General features: G+C 56.7%; 2 protein-coding genes across 7 annotated transcripts in view; one reads left to right on the forward strand and one right to left on the reverse strand.

The window, feature by feature from the left end:
- On the forward strand, nt 1–5745 carry NKIRAS2 (NFKB inhibitor interacting Ras like 2). 2 transcript variants are annotated; one of them, XM_074941039.1, is made up of 4 exons: nt 1–101; nt 1681–1816; nt 2580–2821; nt 3880–5745. In XM_074941039.1, the coding sequence occupies exons 2-4, from the start codon at nt 1723–1725 to the stop codon at nt 4117–4119; spliced, it is 576 nt and encodes a 191-aa protein (XP_074797140.1). In that variant the 5' UTR covers nt 1–101; nt 1681–1722; the 3' UTR covers nt 4120–5745. The 2 variants fall into 2 exon arrangements, with proteins under 2 accessions (XP_074797140.1, XP_074797141.1); XM_074941040.1 differs by having other exon boundaries at nt 7–101; nt 1709–1816.
- A 327-nt stretch (nt 5746–6072) lies between these two features.
- ZNF385C (zinc finger protein 385C) overlaps nt 6073–18742 on the reverse strand; it is a 194551-nt gene continuing 181881 nt past the window's right edge. For 4 of the 5 annotated variants that reach the window (XM_074940638.1, XM_074940635.1, XM_074940637.1 and 1 more), the window contains 4 exons: nt 17487–17828; nt 12593–12780; nt 11772–11885; nt 6073–10025 (listed from right to left, as the gene is read on the reverse strand). In XM_074940638.1, coding sequence (XP_074796739.1) covers nt 9801–10025; nt 11772–11885; nt 12593–12780; nt 17487–17828 — 869 coding nt within the window. In that variant the 3' untranslated portion in view covers nt 6073–9800. The remainder of the gene's footprint in view (nt 10026–11771; nt 11886–12592; nt 12781–17486; nt 17829–18742) is intronic. The other variant, XM_074940636.1, reaches the window with a different exon arrangement.

Below are 18742 nucleotides of genomic sequence, written 5' to 3' on the forward strand. Positions count from 1 at the left end.
TTGCTGTCTCTGATTTCCCCTTCCTTGGTGGCGAGGTGAGTCAGCCGAGCCTGAAGATTTAGGAAGAGGAGAAAGCAGAGACAGACAGCTGTCCTGAGAAGGTAGGCAGAGGACCCCCCCCCCCCACCATCAGAGGTTCGCTGTGCCATCTGGGTGGGGGGAAAGGGGGAGAGACACGATTCACAGATGCATAAAGCAAGAGCCAGCTGCCTCTGTGCGTCCAGTGCAGCCAGAGGCCAGCTGGGCTCGTGATCATGCCAAGGCTGCAGTGGCAGCCGGGCCCCCGGGCAGCCTAGACCCTGTGATCATAGAATCATAGACTCTCAGGGTGGGAAGGGACCTCAGGAGGGCATCTAGTCCGACCCCCTGCTCAAAGCAGGACCAATCCCTAATTTTTGCCCCAGCTCCCTAAATGGCCCCCTCAAGGATTGAACTCACAACCCCTGGGTTTAGCAGGCCAATGCTCAAACCACTGAGCTCCCCCTCCCCAGCCTTGCCGAATGCCCAGCCCCCTGGGCCTTCTTGCCCACGTTCACTTTAATAGCCGCTCTTCAGCTTCGGCAGGATTTTAGGTGGTGGGTTCGTTCCCGGGCCGAAAACTCCCGAAGGAGCGTGTGCGTGCCTAGGCCACGGGGGTTCAGCCGGATACACCGCCGGCGGCGCTCCAGCACGGCTCACAGAACGGGGAGAAGGGGGCTGGTGAGAGGGAAAAGACCGAGTGGATCACGGAGTGCCTTGTTCTAGCTGCTTTCCTGGCCCCTGGCCTGGTAGCATGTGAGCCCCAAAACCATTGATGGAGGAAGGGGAGAAGGGCCCGCCTTTGGTAGATGGGGAACCAGAGTACAGAGAAGTGAAGAGACTCACCCAAGGTCACCCAGGACGTCTGTGGCAGAGCTGGGAACTGAACCCCAATCTCCTGAGCCTTAGCCCAGTGCCAGACCTTTCCTGTCTTCCCTTCTGCCCCCTACCTGCGCAGGGTTTGGGCTCGAATTTCTCCCAACGCCCTCATCTGGTTGTGAAAACCATTTTACCGTCCCCCCTGCCACATGTACCTCGCAATTCACTCACCGGTCCCTGAACTGCAGCTTCCTCTGGGGAGGAGGGTGGCAACCCCGCAGCACAACTTTGGGTAAAGGGGGGAGTTTGGGCCAGGGGCCCCAGGAAAGTCCTGCCTCTTACCAGAAGTGTCCCAAGGAATTGTTAAATGCTCCCACAGATGGGAGCTCAGCCTGGGAGCGATGAGGGGACCTTCAAGGACTGACCGTGCTGGGATGCAAAGCTGGGGTTCCAGAGAGATTAGGGGATGAAACCTGCGATTCGGACCCTCATTATTCCTTCCAGCCTAATGTAATGCTAGGTTTGCCCCTTGCATCAGTCCTGGGCAGTGACCCATGGGGCTTGTGTCCCAGCCACCATCTGTGGAGGGGGCCCATTAGTGTCACTTCAGGGTCACGTGCCCCAGCGGCCCCCCAGCCCAAGGAGTAAGGGACCAGGCTCGGTGCAGGGGGTGGCTGAGCTGACCTCTGGCGTCCCCTTCCAGCCCTAGGCTTCCAGGGTTCTCCCTCTCCCGGGGCAGCGCCGAGCACTGGGGAGACTGGGCAGGGCCCAGGAAACCTTGCAAGCTCCAGCCCACGTGGCCTTGCCCAGTTGACTTGACTTTGAGAAGATGTCTTCCTCCAGCTCCAACGTCCCGCTCTTCGGTCCCCAGGAAAGAGACCCCAGATGGGGAAGAGCTGCAAGGTGGTGGTTTGCGGCCAAGCCTCAGTCGGGAAAACGTCGATCTTGGAGCAGGTCCTCTATGGGAACCATGTGGTTGGTAAGTGTGGGGGCAGGGCGGGTGACCAGCAAGGGGGCGTCCTGCAGCCCCCCTCATTCTTGGCTTTTTGTAAAGACCAACCCCCTGACAATAACAAATCAGTGCCTAGCCCAGCTGTTGACGAGAGACCCTACAATAACAAATGAGCATCAACCGCCCAGCGGTCCAGAACAAACTCTAGTGGAACTGCCCCGCCCTCTGCAACTAAAGTGGACGAGTGTCAGCACATGCTGGAGGCAGACAGGGTGGTGCAGTGAGAGACCGGGGATGGGGACAGGCGGGCTTGGCTGCCAGTGTCCCAGGTGGGGAGAATAAATCGAAAAATACCTGGAGATGCCGCCTCCAGCAGCTCCTTTCTACAGGCTGTTTTCCCCAGCAGTGCTGCTCTACCCACGGATGCGGGAAACCTGAATGAGCAAGGAGCAGAGTATGAGACTGGCCTGGGCAAGGAGCTGCTATGATGTGGTAGTACCTAGGGGCCCCAGGCAAGCTTGGGGCACCATTGTGCCAGGCTCTGCCCCAAACAGCTCCCAGTCTGAACAGAGCAGACAAAGGCCAGGAGGGGAAACTGAGGCACAGGGAAGGGGAGGGACTTGCCCACGGGCACTCAGCCGGTCAGTGGCAGAGGCAGCCATAGAACACAGTCCTCCCGACGCCCAGTCCAGTGGAACAGTGCGAGGATGCTCCTGCCGCAGTCCTCCGTCACGGCAGACTCCGCAGCCCAGCTCTCCACGTTACCCCACGCCCGCCCGCCTCCCTGCAGGTTCCGAGATGATAGAAACCCAGGAGGACATCTACGTGGGCTCGATCGAGACGGACCGAGGGGTGCGGGAGCAGGTGCGGTTCTACGACACCCGGGGCCTGCGGGAGGGCGTGGAGCTCCCCAAGCACTGTTTCTCCTGCACGGACGGCTACGTGCTGGTGTACAGCATCGACAGCAAGGAGTCCTTCCGGAGGGTGGAGCTGCTCAAGAAGGAAATCGACAAGTGCAAGGATAAGAAGGAGGTGAGGCATTGCCGCAGGGGCAGGCACTGAGGAGGCTTCCCCAGGCACTGGAGAGCGGGGCGGGCTGGGTATGGGGAATGGAGTCTCCTTCCCCGGAGCTCCCCATCCTGCCCAGCCGGGTGAGCGCATCCTTCTGGTGGCTTGTCAGTGTCCTGGAGGAAGTGAGTCGGGGGGTCCCCTCCCTGCCACCGGCTGCCCTCTTTCTCGGATACTCAGCACAGCGGCCGTGAGAAACAGGCCATAGAGACCGAGCTGGGGGGGATGCAGCCAGCTGTGTGTGTGTGTGGGGGTGGCGGCTTGAGGGGGGGTATTGAATTCTGCTCCCTGGAGTTCCCCTTTTCGTCAGAGGCGATTGGTCTCCAGCGCTGTCAGTCCAGCACCACATTCAAGGTCTCTCTGCTTTTTCTCCTCTCCTTGCCCCCCTTCTCCCCTCCCCTCCCCCCGGATTTTTAAGTCAGCCAGCAAGTGGCTGAGTTTGCAAGTGCTCAGCCGGCGCTTGTGCTCACACCCTGACCTCTGTCGCTTTGCAAACTGGGGTTGGAAAGCCAATCAGACCTCAGGGCACCAGCTGGCTCAGAGAGGGACCTTGCCACCTACAGCCTTGCACGACTGGCCAGGCCTGCTTGAGCAGAAGGGAGGGAACACTGGCTGTCCGGTGTCGGCTGGGGGTGATAGTGGAGGGGAAGACACACGGGAGGGACCAGCGGTCTGATCCGATTTGGCAAATCCCAAATCCCCTTATTTCCTCCTCGGAAAGACCCATGTAGCCTCTGCCCAAGCTCCAGCTACAGGGAACTGGGCAGGACTCTCTGGAGCCCATCAGCTCTGCTGCTCAGCTGGCCACATGGGTGGGGGCGAAGGCTGGGCCAGGAGCCACATGGCCCCGCCCGAGCACAGCAGGGAATCTGGACGGAAGGCGCCAAAGGGAAAGAGACATTCACCAGAAAGACGGCAGTGCTGGGGGTGAAATCCGCAGCAGCCTTGTCCCTGGGCCTGCCCCAGGCTGCGGGGCCAGGCAGCCGGCCCTGAGTGTGCTCTGTTTGTGTGTATTCGTACAGGTCACCATTGTGGTTCTGGGCAACAAGTGCGACCTGCAGGAGCAGCGGCGTGTGGACCACGACGCGGCCCAGCACTGGGCCAAGGGCGAGAAGGTGAAGCTGTGGGAGGTGTCCGTGGCCGACCGCCGGACGCTGATCGAGCCTTTCACCTACCTGGCCAGCAAGATGACGCAGCCGCAGAGCAAGTCCGCCTTCCCGCTGAGCCGCAAGAACAAGGGCAGCGGTTCCATGGACGGCTGAAGGCCTGGCCTCCCCTCCCCCCGCCACCTCGCTCCCCCGGCGCATCCACCCTCTCCTGAGCTCTGGGGTGTTGGCACGAAGCCTGGTGAAGGGAGGTGCCGAGTGGGTGGCGGGGGCTTGGCCCCTGGCTGCACCAGGCAGCATGGCGAGGACCCAGTGCCAGGGATGGTCGCTGGGGGCAGTGAGGATATCTGGCCCATCCCTGCTGCCTGGAAGGGGAGGGCAGCCTTGGGCGGCTGGTCTGAACTCGGGATTCTCCCAGACCATGCCCCGGGAGCCCTGCGAACTGGCAGCTACTGGCCTGGTCTCTGCTCCCAAACCACAGGCTAGACAGAGCCCTCGGCAAATACACTCCTTGCCTTGGCATGGGGCTGCGTGGGCAGCAGGAGGCCTGCAAAGGCCTCACGAGCTCCAAACTCCATTTGGCCCATTGTAACTCTTGCCCTGAACCTGGAGGGGAGCGTTCCCTCCACAAGAAGATCGTGACACTACCTAGCTCCTTCCTCCCCCCGTGCTGCAGAATGCCCTGGCCTGGCTCCCCAAAGTTCCTTCCTCCAGGCTGGCGCTGGAGCCGGTGCCCAGCCGGAAGGTGGGCCCTGAGCTCCCCGGCTGTGGAGCCGTTCGGCTCCTGAACTAGTCCCTTGAGCACAGTGGAGCTGGAGCTACAGGCGAGAGGTGAAGGCGCTCATCGTCCAGGCCTCTCCGCCCACCAACAGGCACCTGCAGCTGGGGAGGTGGATGGGGGCTCCAAGATTGCTGGGCTCTTAGCCCCATGCATGCTGCACTCACTCCCTGGGGGCTCCGTAGCTGCCTCCCTGAAGATCGTGGGGAGCAAGGACTGCCCTGGGTCCCTGCAGAACCTTCACTGTCTGCTAGGCTCCTAGGTCCCCCCGTCCCCCTCAGTTCTTTAACCGCACCTGGCCCCTCTGCAGCAGCAGAACTGGGGCGCTCGGGTGAGGCCAGGCCGAGCAGAGCTTGGGTTTAGGTTCATTAAGCTCATTAGAGCCTCGTCAGTGTCCAAGCACGTCAGAGCTTTCCCATGCTGCGATCCCAGGCCGAAGGCCAGGCCAAGCCATGATGTCGGGGTTGCGCCCCTGCCTCTGATCCCGCTACGGCCTGAGCTGAAGACCCCAGCGGGGGGAGCTCAATGCAGAAGCCTGGGCGTGGGCCAGCCGCTGGAGGGAGGCCACGCACCAGCCATTTGCATCGCTCGTTAGGCAGGTGCAGCTCAGCTCAGCCTTGTTGCTGAGGAGCAGCTGGCCCCCAGGAGACACGTTTCCGCCCTGCGGCTCTGTTGGGCTGACGCTCTTTGGACGGAACTGGGGTCGGGCTGCAGAGGTGGCCTCAGCAGGCCATTAAAATGGTCAGTTGGCCAAGAACCAAGGGGGTTAATTTTAGATGGTCCCAAGCTTCTCCTTGGCCAGAAATCAGGGATGGGAGGGAATGTGCTTTGGCTGCTGTGGGGGCACGACTGGGGCTCACTGGGGTGTCCTGGATTAGCTCACCCTGCAGCAGGGCACCTTCTGGCTGGTGTTTCTTTTTTTAATGATTGCATGGATGTAATCTCATGTCAGAGGCATGTGGAGCCCCTTCCTCCTCGTTAGCAAGCGCCGTCAATAAACTCAGCTCAGCTGCTTTCGGAGCGTGTGTGCTTCCCGGGAACATGGCTGGCTGGCGGCATGGCACTACGACCGGGGCCTAGCTAGGGCCGCCTGCGGCCGAGTAGCTCCCAGGCCCTGTTACACACTAACAATTTGTTATTGGTCCAGCCTTTCATGGAAAACTACAGGAAAAGCTTGAGCCAGGCCATCCTTTGGCTGGGGATGTGGCTGATTTTCCCCAGCCGCTGGCTACAGGGTGAACGATCCTTTGGCAATCCGTCGTGTTCCTATTTCCACCTCCACAGGCTCCAACCTCACGGTCCCAAAGAAAGATGGCGCGCAAAAGTCCAGGCGCATTTATACAGGTTCCTTTTATTTACTGAGTAACACAAGAAAGCAATGAGATTCGATTATCAAAATAGTTTCCTTTCCCCCCCTCCAACGGTTATAGTACATCAAAAAATATACACTGAACAGTACAGAGGGTGTGGGGGGGTACTGGCCAAGTCCCTAGAGGCTGTTTATTTCGTTTGCTTTTTAGTTGTGAAAATCAAACATTGTTCACATCACGCCAAGGGTATTTACAGAGGGGCACACGTCAGCGCCGGGGCCTATGACCTACCACAGCGTATGCGAACTCAGAGGCGGTAACTGCTTTGGCTAGCGCAGGGGGCGGCGTGCGGGGGTCCGGAGGTGAGGGGGACAGTCGAGTGCTCTGAAGCAGCCCGTTGCAGGATGGCTGTGACGGGAAGGAATGGCTTTCAAGGGGTTAAAGTGCGAAGTGTCCTAGTGTATCATGACCCCGCCGCTGGGCTGAGGGCAGGTTTGACTCTGGGGAAAGCGACCGGAGTCTCTCAGGGTGGAGTGGGGGCCATGGCTAAAGCTTTGTGCTTCCTGAATTCCTAAAACGACCACTGCACAAGAGACAGCAGGCGCTGCGGCCCCGGGGAGGAGACCGGAGCTGGAGCAGGATGGTGGCGGGAGGGAGCAACCCCAGCTAGAGGCAGATGGAGGAGAGGCTGCTGCGGGGCTGGACGGCCGGCGCCTGGGTAAGTCCCAGGTTACCTGGAGGCTGATGGCATTAGGGGATGACCGGCATCACACAGAGGTGTCCAGATCCCTCCCTTGCCCCATCTAAAGCTTCGTGAGGGGATGGTTTGCAATGGGATTTATGAAAGGGGCTCCTGTGATCTGGGGGGGTCTAGCCCCCACCGGGACTCCGTTCCCTTGTGGACGCCTAGCAGAGGATTCGCCCACCCTGAGGCCGTAAGGGACGGAGCTGGTCCCCTACAGCTGGCTGGTGCTGGGGGTTATTGCAAGCTCCGTAGGACACATTTAAACCCCCCAAAAAGAACCCCCCAAGGTTTCACCTTCAGGTGCCCAGAAAAACTGGCATCAAAATGTGCCCCTCCCCCCAGCCCCAGGGCTGGCTCTCCCAGTTCTCAGCCCCAAGGCCTGACTCTGGTTTACCCCAGGCAGGCCAGTCCATCCTGCACCAGCTCCACGCACTCCCAAGCGGGGAGGGGGAGAACAGTCTCCCTGGCATATCCCACGTGTTGAGAGCTGCCATGTCCCCCTGTAGTGCGCTCCTGTAATACGCTGTCCGAGCTCTTAGCACAGCCCCCTCTAGTGGGCTGGTCCTATAGGGGATAACAACCCACTACTACTGCCAGTTCAAGCGGTAGGAATCTGCATTGTGGTGCTGTCGGCCCCAGGTCAAACCCCGCTGGTGACCACGCCAAGGGGGAGGGGGTTGTGGGACAGCACCATCAGGCCTTGCACTGGGGACCTCCAGCACTAAAAGCACAATGCTCCAGCTTGAGCTATAACCGACCCATCTCCTCTGTGGATCGGGGACATGAAACACACAGACCCGTGTTGCCCAAAGCACCCAGGGACTGCCCCTGAGCTCTGGGGAAGTGACAATCTCACGGCCCCATGGTGTTTGGAAACCGTGTTCAGCCTCCAGGGGTGGGGGTGGGGTGGGGGGGGCAGCAGGATCCTCCCTGTGCTGCCCGAACGCCTCCTGACACACAGCTGGTGTGTTCAAGTTCAGCCATCGGACAGGTGTGCTTGTGCGTGGGGACTGCGAGCTGCCCAAATCGGAGGGCAGCTCCGCTGGGGGCCCAGAGCCTGTGCAGTGGGGAGCAGGGGGCTCTCTCACAGAGGTGCATGGTTCAGTTTCTGCTCCGACCAACATTCCTCGCTGTACAGACAGAGCGGGCACCGCCGCAGGACGCAGCCCGGCTACCACGACGACGGGCTGCTCCGTTCGGATTTGCATAGATCGGGACGGGTTGTCACTCCGGCACAAGGTCCGTGCGGGTCGCAACCTTCCTGCATATTTCTATTTACAGCGCGCTACGGAGCCCAGAGCGGCTCGGTGACTGTTCAGACCAGGTCCTCGCGCCGTCTTTTAACACAGTGAAAAACAAACCCATTGCTCCCATAACGCCTAGCGCGGGCCCTGGAGCCCCACGGTCTGCAAGCTGCACTCAGAGCATGAGAGGGACAACGCCACGGGCTTGTTAAACGAACCTGCTCTTTGATTCTGGGCTGTCGGGCTGAACGAACAGGGAATCCTCCCAGTTTCCTTGGAAGCTCCTAGTTTCAAGGGGGTGGGTGACTGGATTGTGTCTGCTGGCCTGTTAACAGTAGGAATGCTTTGCAGCTCTTCAAGGAAAGGCGCTATGGAAGGACAACATGCTTTAGGAACCTTCACTCAGCCTCCCTGCGAGGTAGGGACAGAGCTATCCCCTGCTTAATGGGGGGAAACTGAGGCACTAAGAGGTGAAGCACCGTGGCGCAAGGGAGTGAATGGCAGAGTTGGGAATAGATGCCAAGGAGAAGGGCCGTTCTCTAACCAGTTGACTCCAGGCCTTAGCTGAACTGGGAATGGAACCCAGGTGTCCTGATTCCCCACCTCCTGTTCTTACACCCTGTCCCAGGTCTGGGAGGAGAATCCAGGAGTCCTGTTGTTTAACCACTTGACCCGTGGTTTTCAACCTGTGGTCCACGGACCCCTGGGGATCCTCAGACTATATCTCATTTCCAAAGGGGTCCGCAAATTAAAAAAAGGTTAAAAACCACTGCTCTAGACAAACGCTCCTATCCAGTTTGAGTGGCCCTCCGCTGCACTTCCGGTGTTGGACGAGAATGTGTTTTCTGAAGTGAGCAGCAAAGAGGTCTCTGCTGCCAAGGAGCCCCGGGGTTCAACTGTTTGTTCTATGGGAAAACGCTGTCCCTGTTTGCCGGTGTCTGTTTTTGTTAATTTTTCCTCTGGATTTCCTGCCGCTGAAATGGACCAGACCAGAGGAGCTGGAGAGTAACACTCCCTGCATCCTCAGATCCAGGATGGCTCAGGCAGTAGGAAGGGCAATCTTCCACCACGCGGCTCTCTGCCTACGTGCCTCATGTCCCATGCAGGGCTTAGGCTGCGTCGTCCCTGCTGCAGGTAGGAAACAGGGGGGTGGAATTTGTGCTGGGGAGGTTTCTCCCACTGGAAACTGGCCTGAGATCCACCACAGACTCCTTCCAACAGGGCCTATGATCTGGGGGTCGCCAGGAACCTGGGCTGGCTCTGAACCAGCAAGTCTGAGAGAAAGGCCCTCCCTTTCCAGAGGGTCAGCCAGGCCCCTTCCCTGGTTTGGTTTAAATGAATCACTGGGAAGGGAATGAATGAAAAACTCACTAGCCAAAGAGGGGCACCCGCTGGCCATGGGCATCAATGGGCCTAGGGGATCCTGGCACTGTCCCTTTAACTGAATCCAATCAAACCAGACATGGAGCTGTGTTTTTGGAGAGCTACTGAGTGAGTGGGTGGCAGAACTGACTGGGGCACCGGGCGTGGGTAACGGGGGCACAGCCAGGCCTGGCAGAGCAGTCAGATGGGGAATCTCCTAGCCCAGTGGGAACCGGCTGGGAGTGAAAGAACCCCCCCGCCCACCGATCAACGGTTACAAAGAATCATTTGCCTTCAATCGGAACAGAGCCCTGTCCAGTAGTGCTGCCCCTTGCTGCATAGCTCCCCGGGCTCTTCGCCACGTCCGGGAGAGACGGAGCCTTGGAGGGCACGAGGCTCTAGTAGGGTGCGAAGACGATGGGGCCAGGTGTGGTGCGGACGTGGCCTGGCGGGGTTCGGAAGAGCGCTGGTCCAAGGAGCGGGGCCTGGAAGAGGGCGGTGGCGGTGGCTGGTCTGAGGGTGAGTGGGCCGGGCATGGCGCACATGGCTGCCGTGGTGAGGGGGCTCGGGAGGAAGCGGGTGGCCAAGGTTTTGGTGAGGTGCTTCTGCAAAGCCAGCTTGGACTGTGGGGGGGAGAGAGAGAGAGAAAGAGACAAAGCACGTGAACCATTTGGCTGCAGTAGGGGAGAGATCCTGGCACCACCGGCTTTGCGGGGGAGTGGAGCAGCCAGCCCTGGGCTCAGGGTTAGTCTGATAACAGGCATGCGGGCACGGAGACAGGGGTCCAATAGAGTCACCCAGTTTCTATTTCATAGGAACTGCCCCAGGGGATCAGACCAAGGACCCTTCTAGTCCAGAGCCTGCAGCTTCAGAGGGATCCAGCTAGGCTCCTGACCTCAATGATATCATGTGGACATGAGTTCCACAGGCCAGTCATTCATTGTGTGTCGGAGGGAGGCATATTTCTAGGTCTCAGTTTTGAATCTTCTGGCTTTCAGTGGATCCTGGACTTGGTCTTTGGGCCAGACGAATGCAGACCACTAACCCAACCCAGAATCCATCCACAATGGTGACTCTGGGGACTCAACTTGAGCCTCCATCCTACGTTTCCTACACAGTAGAGAGAGCCACGAAGCTTGCACCTGTCCAGGGAGGTTCACAGCTGATAGCCAGAGGCCTTTCTCACAGATCTACTCTAGCTTCCCCTTTGAAGTTCACGGCAGGGATCCTTGGGTGGGGCTGTTGGCCTGGGCTATCCAGGAGGTCAGACTATTACACAATCCTAATTGTTCCCTCTGGCCTTAAACGCCTGTCCATCTAGGTAGCTATTTCCTTTAATACTGAGCTGGGAATCCATCGGGTCAAGGAGCTGCCAGTATCAGGTTTGTCCTTGAAAGGACTTGACATGCGGCCGCAGGATACCTCCAAAAGCATTTCATCCTGTCTCCCTGCGCAGACAAGATACTGCTGATCTGGAGACCAGGAAACTACGGAGCACTTTGTGTCCTAGGAAGATGCTGAGAATTTTTCCCGGATCTCAGTGACCCCTGATGCGCCGCAGTTCAAGTGTCCCAGGTTTTGTTTCCAGCCGGGGGTCGGCGTGCACTTGGAATTACTCCTCTCCCCACTCAGGCCCTGTCTCCCCACCAAAGCAACCCTTCTAAAGCCATTTGTCAAGAACTGATCTGGTGGCAGCTCACAGGGCAGACAGGCCAGGACTGGTCTTAAAGCAGCTGGTCAGCTGGGAGTAGGGGGCTCGAGAATGGCTCTGTACAAAACTATTAGTAAGTGTCAGCAGAACCCTTTTCTGTATATGGCATCAGAGCACAGCACCGATGAGGCCAGGGAGCCTGGGGTTGAACCTACCTGAGAAATGACCATCAAAGCATCAATTTCTCCCCTCGGGACAGGAAGCAGAAAACAAGGCCCAGCATAGCCGATTGTTAGCGCTATGTCACTGGGACAGGACTAGCCGCGGCTGCGCTGCAGACCAGACTCGTGACTCTGTGAACGAACCCTGGAACTTGGCATGAGCTGAACAAAAACACTGCCAACCCCAAGCATTTAAAAATTGTGAGTCAGCCCCCCTAGAAACCATGGGATTCAGGTAAAGATCATCCTCTTTTAAAAATAAAAAACACTGAGTTCTTCTTCTTTGCTTTGTGGTGTCAGAGACTGTAAGAATCTCCCTTTTTTGTTCAATGAAAGCTGAGATTCTGACATAATCAGAGGACTCCTGGAGCTGGGGCTTTGAAAACAGAAACCACCACATATCACAGGCCTCGTGATAAAATCCCATGAGCTGACAAACCGTGTGAGCAACATTTCAGACAGGCACCATGGCCAGAGGGCTTCTGGGAGACAGATACCTTCAGAATACTCACTGCGAGGACAGCGTTCTTCTGGAGCTTGTTGTATGGGCTGTATTTTGGCTTGGGTGGCTTCCCAGCAAGCCTGTCTCTGTGTCTCCTGCTGCTCACATGCTGCAGATGGAAAACACAGAGTCACACATGTGGACAGTAAACAAACCCACTGCATGCGAAGTGACCCTGCAAAGCCAAGCTCTCCGCACGGTCTAGTCACTAGAGGTGAAGAGACGGTTCGCATGGGGCATTCGTGTTCCGCGGAAGACCCCTGCTCCCAGAATGGCTTTTCTCAATACCTTGGGCCCTGGGTTACCCACCTGGCAGCTTCTTTCTGAACAAGGCGCTACTGAATATACATACGTTGACTTATCTGGAGCTGTGCCAGGCACCCATTTCACTCCATCGTCTGATCCCTGCGTCTCTCCATCTCCTAATCCCCAGCCACCCAGCCCCTCCACGCCGGCTCTGCAAACCTCATGAAAACAGCAAGTGTTGTTCTCTTCCCCTGGAGGGGAGGAGCAACCGGGCCCAGGTAAAGGGATTCGTCGCCCCCCCACTGCACCACAGAACTGCGCTTCGCAAGGTGCCATCTGCAGTGGGGTTTTTTTTTCTGGGGGATCTGGGAGTGCACGGATCATCCTGCCAAGCGACCCCCTAAGGATGTTTTGGGGGGCTGTGGGGCAGGACCCTCCCCACCCCCTGGCACTCGTGAAAACCTCAGGGGCTTGGGTGCTGAGACTGACCCCGTGCCCCTGCCCAGCGAGGGGAGAGGCCAAGGAGAAAGTCCCCCCCTCCCCGCACAGTGGGAGAGCTGGAGGTATCACCTGTTTGAGCTGGGTCTCCGAGTTGACGTAGATCTCGCACACTTGGCAATGGAATGCCTTGTTCTGGATGTGGATGCTGCCCTTGTTGCCAATTCTTTTGGACTTGTGCCCCGCCCTGGGGATGACCTTGCCCCGGCCCCGCCGCATCTGGGTGGTCTGACCCTCCAGCATAGACTTGTGCTTGGCCCCTGGATGGCAGAGGGAAAACGACAGACCCTCAGCAAAGGGATCAGCCGGCCGGCGTTTGGATTAAGACACCGCTGAAAAATGCAGTGCTCCGGAGGAGGCGCAAGACGCATTTGGAAATCTTGCCGCTTGTGCTGTTACTCATGTAAGACTCTCCCCACCCCACGCCCACTCCCTGTACGGACTGAGGAGCATAGACCCCTGCTACAGGACTAACTCCCCTCGCTGGTAGCAGTGGTAGGCTGTTCCCCTCCATGGACTCGATTCTAGAGGGGGACGCCAGACTCTTTGCCAGGGTGTTATACAGTGGGTGAGTGCTGGAACACAGCGACCAGATGTGCCGTACTCCACTGTTCTGGCTCCCCCAAAAGTGCCAGACCGGCCTCTCAGAGCGTGCCGGTAGGACTCGAGCTCTGGTGTCACATTAGCGCCATCTCATGCGGTTAATTTAATCAATCGTAGGGGTTTTCCACCCGCTCGGAAGCTGTTATTTCTGTCCTGCTCATTGTTCAGATTTGGTTTCCTGCTTCTAGTCACTTTCGGGCAGGCAGCTGGCAGTGTTTGTCACTACTATTTGCATTCGAGTAGCAGGTACTGGCCCCAGCTGACACTGGGGCCCCAATACACATAGTGAGAGATGGCCCTTGGCTTGAAGAGTTTACAGACTAAATAATCACAACAGACATGGGGTGGGAGGGGAAACTGAGGCACGGAGCAGGAAAGGGGCTTGCACAAGGTCACACAATGGGTCGGTGACTGAGCCAGGATAGGAGTCGGGTCTCCTGACTCTGAAGCCCAGTGTCTCCCAGCACTTAGATGGCGGCCGCCAGGGAAAGCACAAACAATCCCTGTTCTCAGAGCTCGGACGTTTTTCCCTTAATGAGAAACCCACCCATTAGACATCACCCAGGAGGAGAACTTCAGAGCAAGGTAGTAAAACAGCAGCCAAAGCCCAGAATCCGAACCTCCCCTGTGATGTTCCACGGCTAAGCTCAGAGTGAAACCTCTAGGGCCAGTTTATAATCCCTGACAGTATAAGAGTCTGAACTGGAATTGCTGGAGGATCTGGCTCTAAGGAAGGTCTAGGAGCCAGAGGAAATTGTCTCTTGGGCTCTCCTCCCTGCACAAAGGCATCTCTCTGCCCCCTGTGCCTTGCAGCCTGACACCTGGTGCCCAGCATGTGGTGTCAGAGTCACTATGAGCGGAGGTCGTTTCTGGGATCTCTCGCTCCCCCAGGTGTCGGGTGGTCACAGTGCTGGCTAGCTCAGCATTCCTTCCCGGGCCCAATCTCTGACCCATTAGGCAAAGCTCTCGCATCCTCCTGGGGCTCAGGTTCTGGACAGAAGCGCTGAGCCTGCTTTGATCTTGGGCACGTGTAATACGAGAAGACGGGGCTGGCTTCGAAGGGGATGATTCCAGGCCCCAAAGAGACTGGGTCTCTGCTGAGTGTCCTCTGCGTGACATCCGCCAGCCTGTGGTTTGAGCTCTCCCTCACGCTGGACTAAGGGCTGCACCGGCCTTCAGACACTGCATGCTGCAGGTTTTACATAAAACAGCAGGAGATCTGCCAAGAGCTGGAGGGACTAAAAAATCAGAGCCAAGGTGGGGGGGGGGGGGAGGAGTGAGCCAAGCTCAGCAATGCTCCCAGAGGGGAGAGGAATGTAAGATCTACACAGAGTGATTCCCAGCTCGGGCCAGCTCCAGGGGGCTCCTACTGGCTCAGCCCAGGGTGCGCGTGTGACTCCCAGCTGCAGCTGGGACCAGCTCAGCACGGCCCCGGGGCAGGCAACCCCTGTCTCTTTTCAGCTCTGCTAGAAAATGGCCCTTTTGGCTGACCCGGTACAGCTGCCACCTACTGCGCTAGTGGGACCCAGCTCCAAGGAGGCGAGGCCTGCGCATGCAGAAAGCACGGGTCTGGCCCCAGAATGGGCTGGGCTGTGTGGACATGCCTGCTCCAGAAGCAGGGCTGCTCAGTAGCTCTTCTGTCAAGTCCTTCCCCCACAGATCTCAAAGCGCTTTACCGAAAAGGGCAGGACCATTACCCCACGTTATGGGTGGAGAAACTGAGGCACAGAGCAGGCCTTGTCCAAGGTCAGAGCTGGGAACAGAACCCTATCCAATACCCTCACCACTGGGCCACCCTGCCTCTTTGCAGGCAGTGATTTCTATTCCAGAACGATTTCTCAGCAGATCCTGCACATCCCATGTCTCACCCGGCAGCATTTTCCCCCTTCCCCTACGTTTCTAGAGTTCCAGAGAGGCATCGTAGAAACCCTCGACTGGGACTTTTTATTTATTGCTCAAGCAGCGAAAACTGACTTGACCGAAGGGCATGCTGGCTTGCTCTCAAGACCTTCCCTATGTGGTTTCCCAAGTCTCGGAGGCTTGCTGGATGTCTCAGCCAGTCCAGCTAGTTGCCAGAGAATATCCCTCCGCAAAGAGCTTTGGCAAAACTGCTCTTTCAAGCATTTTCTAGGGCACATCACGGAGTGTGTCGGCATTAACTGTGGTCTAGGGAGGTACATGGAAGTGGCTGCCAGTAGCCTAGCAGATGAGCAATGCCCAAGGTCACAGAGTAGGTCAGTGGCAGAATCAGGGATAGAGCCCAGGAGTCCTGACTCCCATTCCCCCGCTTTCTCTAGGCACTCTGCACACCCCACTCAGAGCTGGGAAGAGAACCCAGGAATCCTAGCTCCCAGTTTCCCCTGCTCAAACCCCTATAAAGACCATGTTCAGCCATCTGGAGTGGGGTAAACCTTAGGGAGTGTGAATCCTTTCAGAGAGACCCCCCCATGAACAACTGAAATGAAATAAACAGCAAAGCAACTCCCCACCCTTTTTTACTGTTAAGCTCCCAACTAGGAACCTGACACTCCACTGACTCTGTGCCCGGCTTCTGTGCTATAGCAGTAAAAAAAACCCTGAACATTTTGTTTGTTGGTTGGTTCTTTTTCCTCAAATCAGCTCCTACATTTGTAAGCCGAGCTGACAAAAGCAAAAGGACATGTCTGCAGCTAAGCTGAGCCACTGTCCTTAGCTGACCTTCCTGCTCCTGAGCACTGCCATGGCAGAGTCTGGCTGTGTTTCAGAGGGTTCGCTGGGCTAGACGATTTAATTTCCAGCTTTCACTGAATTTGGGGGCCCCTCTCTTTTAAACCCGGGTGTAGTTCTTTGTTTTTTCTATTTCGTTTGCAGAGTGGTTGTTTCTAAGCATCACATGAAGAAAAATTTCAGAGAGGTGCATGGAGCTGCAGGGGATTCAAAAGCCACTAGGTGTCACCATTGCTACGGAGGAGTGCGGCTTTGAAGGAACAAACCAACACTCGCTGGCTACCCCAATAAATGTGATCTTATTCCGCGTTATTTTTCAACCCCAAGTAATTCTAGAGATTAGACAGGGTCACTGATGGCAGCCCCCAAACTAGCAGCATGGCTAGGTCTGTTGCCACTCTTCTGCGTTCGGAAAGAGGCTCATTTGCCATATGCCAACTGGAAAGCTGCATGCCTAATGCTGTGTGTGTCTGTCTGCAGCTCTCAGCCTCCCACATCCTAGAGCAGAAAGGAACATTATAACAGGGCTTATTTTTCACATTCAAATTGCTTTACAGGCGTTAACTAATTACTGCTCACAGCCCCCGACCTGTGCCACAGGTGGGTGATAATTGCTCCTATATTGAGGCACAAGAAGCTTTTGCTAATGTTGGAATCATGCTTCTTCCGCAGGCAATGTTTTATTATTGTTTGTATTACTGCAGCCCCTCAGAGCCCAGGCATGGATCAGGAATCCACTGCACTAGGGGTGGGACAAACACAGGACCAAAAGCTTGTCCCTGCCCCCCAGAATGTACAATCCTCCTCAGCTTCACGGAGTCGTGGTCTTTTCTGATGTGCATAATTTGCAAACACAAAAATGTGAGCAAGTGTCTGGTTTGGGTGGGGGAGGGGAAGAAATGGAGGGGGGGCGGATTTTCAAAAGCCCCTACTAGACTTAGGAGCCAAAGTTCTATTTTCAAGAGTGGCTTAGACACTTCGGAGCCCAAGTCACTTCGGAAAATTAACTTAAAGGAAAACGACTCTGGAGTATCAAATATCCTCCAATTACTTGATTAAACGTATCTGAAAATGTCTTTAATTAAGTGACATGAACAACAGGAGAGAGTTCGACCTTGCTAAAATCCACCCCTGCAGGCATGAGCTAGATATACCAACACCACTATCTGCAAAGCACCTTAATTTACCCCTTCTAATTAAAGCAATATTAATTACCCCTCATGATTCCCCTGCAAGGTTTGTATGGCTCTATTTGTACAGTTTACAGCTGAGTCACAGAGGTAAATGACTTGCTTGAGGTCACACTGTCAGTCAGTGGCAGAATCAAGTACAGAATCTAGGAGTGCTGGTTCTCGGAACCCCCTGGTCCAATCACTAGACCACATTCCCCTCCCAGAGCCAGGCATAGAACCCAGGAGTCCTAGTTCTCAGTCCCCCTTGTTCTAACCATTAAACCCAGGAGTTCTGACTTCCAGTCTCCCCTGGTCTAACCACCGGACTGTACTTCCTCACACAGCTTGGAAGAGAACCCAGGAGTCCTGCACTTAATCCTGTCGACTGTGTTGCCCACCAGCTACGGGAAAGTAACGCCATAGGGCCCTCGCTAGCACGGGGCACCTGGGAGGCCAGGGCACGGCCTAGCGGCTGAGTCCCTTACCCGTGTTATGAGCCTCCAGCTGGGATGCCGAGTTCACCGTCACTTTGCAGGTGGGGCAGTAGAGGTGCTGCTTGCTTTTCTTCCCTTCCTTTCCTCGGTCAGGGGCTGAGCCGACGCTGCCGCCGCCCGATTCAGCGGCTGGCGTCTCAGCTCCCGGCGCTGGCAAAGAGGCCACACTGGCGGCATCCGAAGGGCCCTCTGACAGCTCCGAAACAGGTGGGGAGACCAGGGCTGGGACGCTGCCGGACAGCTCGGCTGAGGACGCCTCCGAGGTGGGCGTCAGCATGAGGCTGCTACACTCAGCGTCCGGCTCGTTCAGCCCCAGGAGGCCGTTGGCTTGAACTAGCGAAAGAGACAGAAGGGGAAGTTTTCCTTTCTTGAAAAGAATTCCTGGCTTCCAAAGAGCGATGAGGCCCCCGCCCCACCATGACATCACAGCCATGCTCTGGTCCTGCCTCACGGATCCCGATTTACCCAGGGCCTTTCCCATTAGCGCTTTTTATCTGCGGCTCATCAGAACCGGCCGCGGCATAAAAGCCACGATTAGCTCCAATCCCTCCTTGGCTCCAGGGAGAGACACTCGTTCTATCGACCTCTTCCCTCCAACACGAAAGGAAGAGCCCTAGTGGGATAACTCAGCTGTTATCTGGCATGCTGAGTTCAAGCAGGAGCAGCAAATGCGTCCTTTGCTACAGCAGCTATCTCTGGTTCAAAAAGCCACCCTTGGAATCAGATCAAAGGGGGTGCGTTGCTTTGTGCCTCAACAGAAAGGTACAATGGGGCCCTCACCAGCTTCTTTGCAAGCAAGTGAAATCGGTGCTTTCCGGAGATCATAATTAGTTTCTCCTGGGTGCAAGTGAAAGCTGCTATGAAGAAAGGCCGCCTGTCTGTCAAGTGACTATTAGAGAGAGAAGGTGGGGGAGGTCAGAGCTTTTATTGGACCAACTTCTGTTGATGCGAGAGAAGCTTTTGCGTTTACACAGAGCTCTTCTTCAGCTCCGTGTGTCTCCCCTCAACCAAAGGTGGGAAGGGGATGAATGTTTCTCTCCTGGTGATTAGCTGGGGACCAGCTAATTGCAGAGGCAAACGAGTGCTCCTAGAACCTTCCCTCTTGTATTTATTTGCCAGTAGCACCGGGAGGCCCCAGCTGAGACTGGGCCACTTTGTGCGAAGTGCAGCTCAGACCCCCTGTGCAGGGCAGGCCCTGCCATGAAGAGTTTACAGTCCCAGCCCCAGACTCAGAACAGTGTCCAAGT

Source organism: Natator depressus, chromosome 27, assembly GCF_965152275.1.
Source record: "Natator depressus isolate rNatDep1 chromosome 27, rNatDep2.hap1, whole genome shotgun sequence".
In the NCBI taxonomy this organism is placed as follows: Eukaryota; Metazoa; Chordata; order Testudines; family Cheloniidae; genus Natator; species Natator depressus.

What these genes read in the sequence shown, in the direction of transcription:
- NKIRAS2 (XM_074941039.1), top strand. Translation starts at nt 1,723, where the DNA reads ATGGGGAAGAGCTGCAAGGTGGTGGTTTGCGGCCAAGCCTCAGTCGGG. An exon ending in CTATGGGAACCATGTGGTTG is followed by an intron (nt 1,817 to 2,579) that starts GTAAGTGTGGGG and finishes GCCTCCCTGCAG; the next exon opens with GTTCCGAGATGATAGAAACC. An exon ending in AGTGCAAGGATAAGAAGGAG is followed by an intron (nt 2,822 to 3,879) that starts GTGAGGCATTGC and finishes GTATTCGTACAG; the next exon opens with GTCACCATTGTGGTTCTGGG.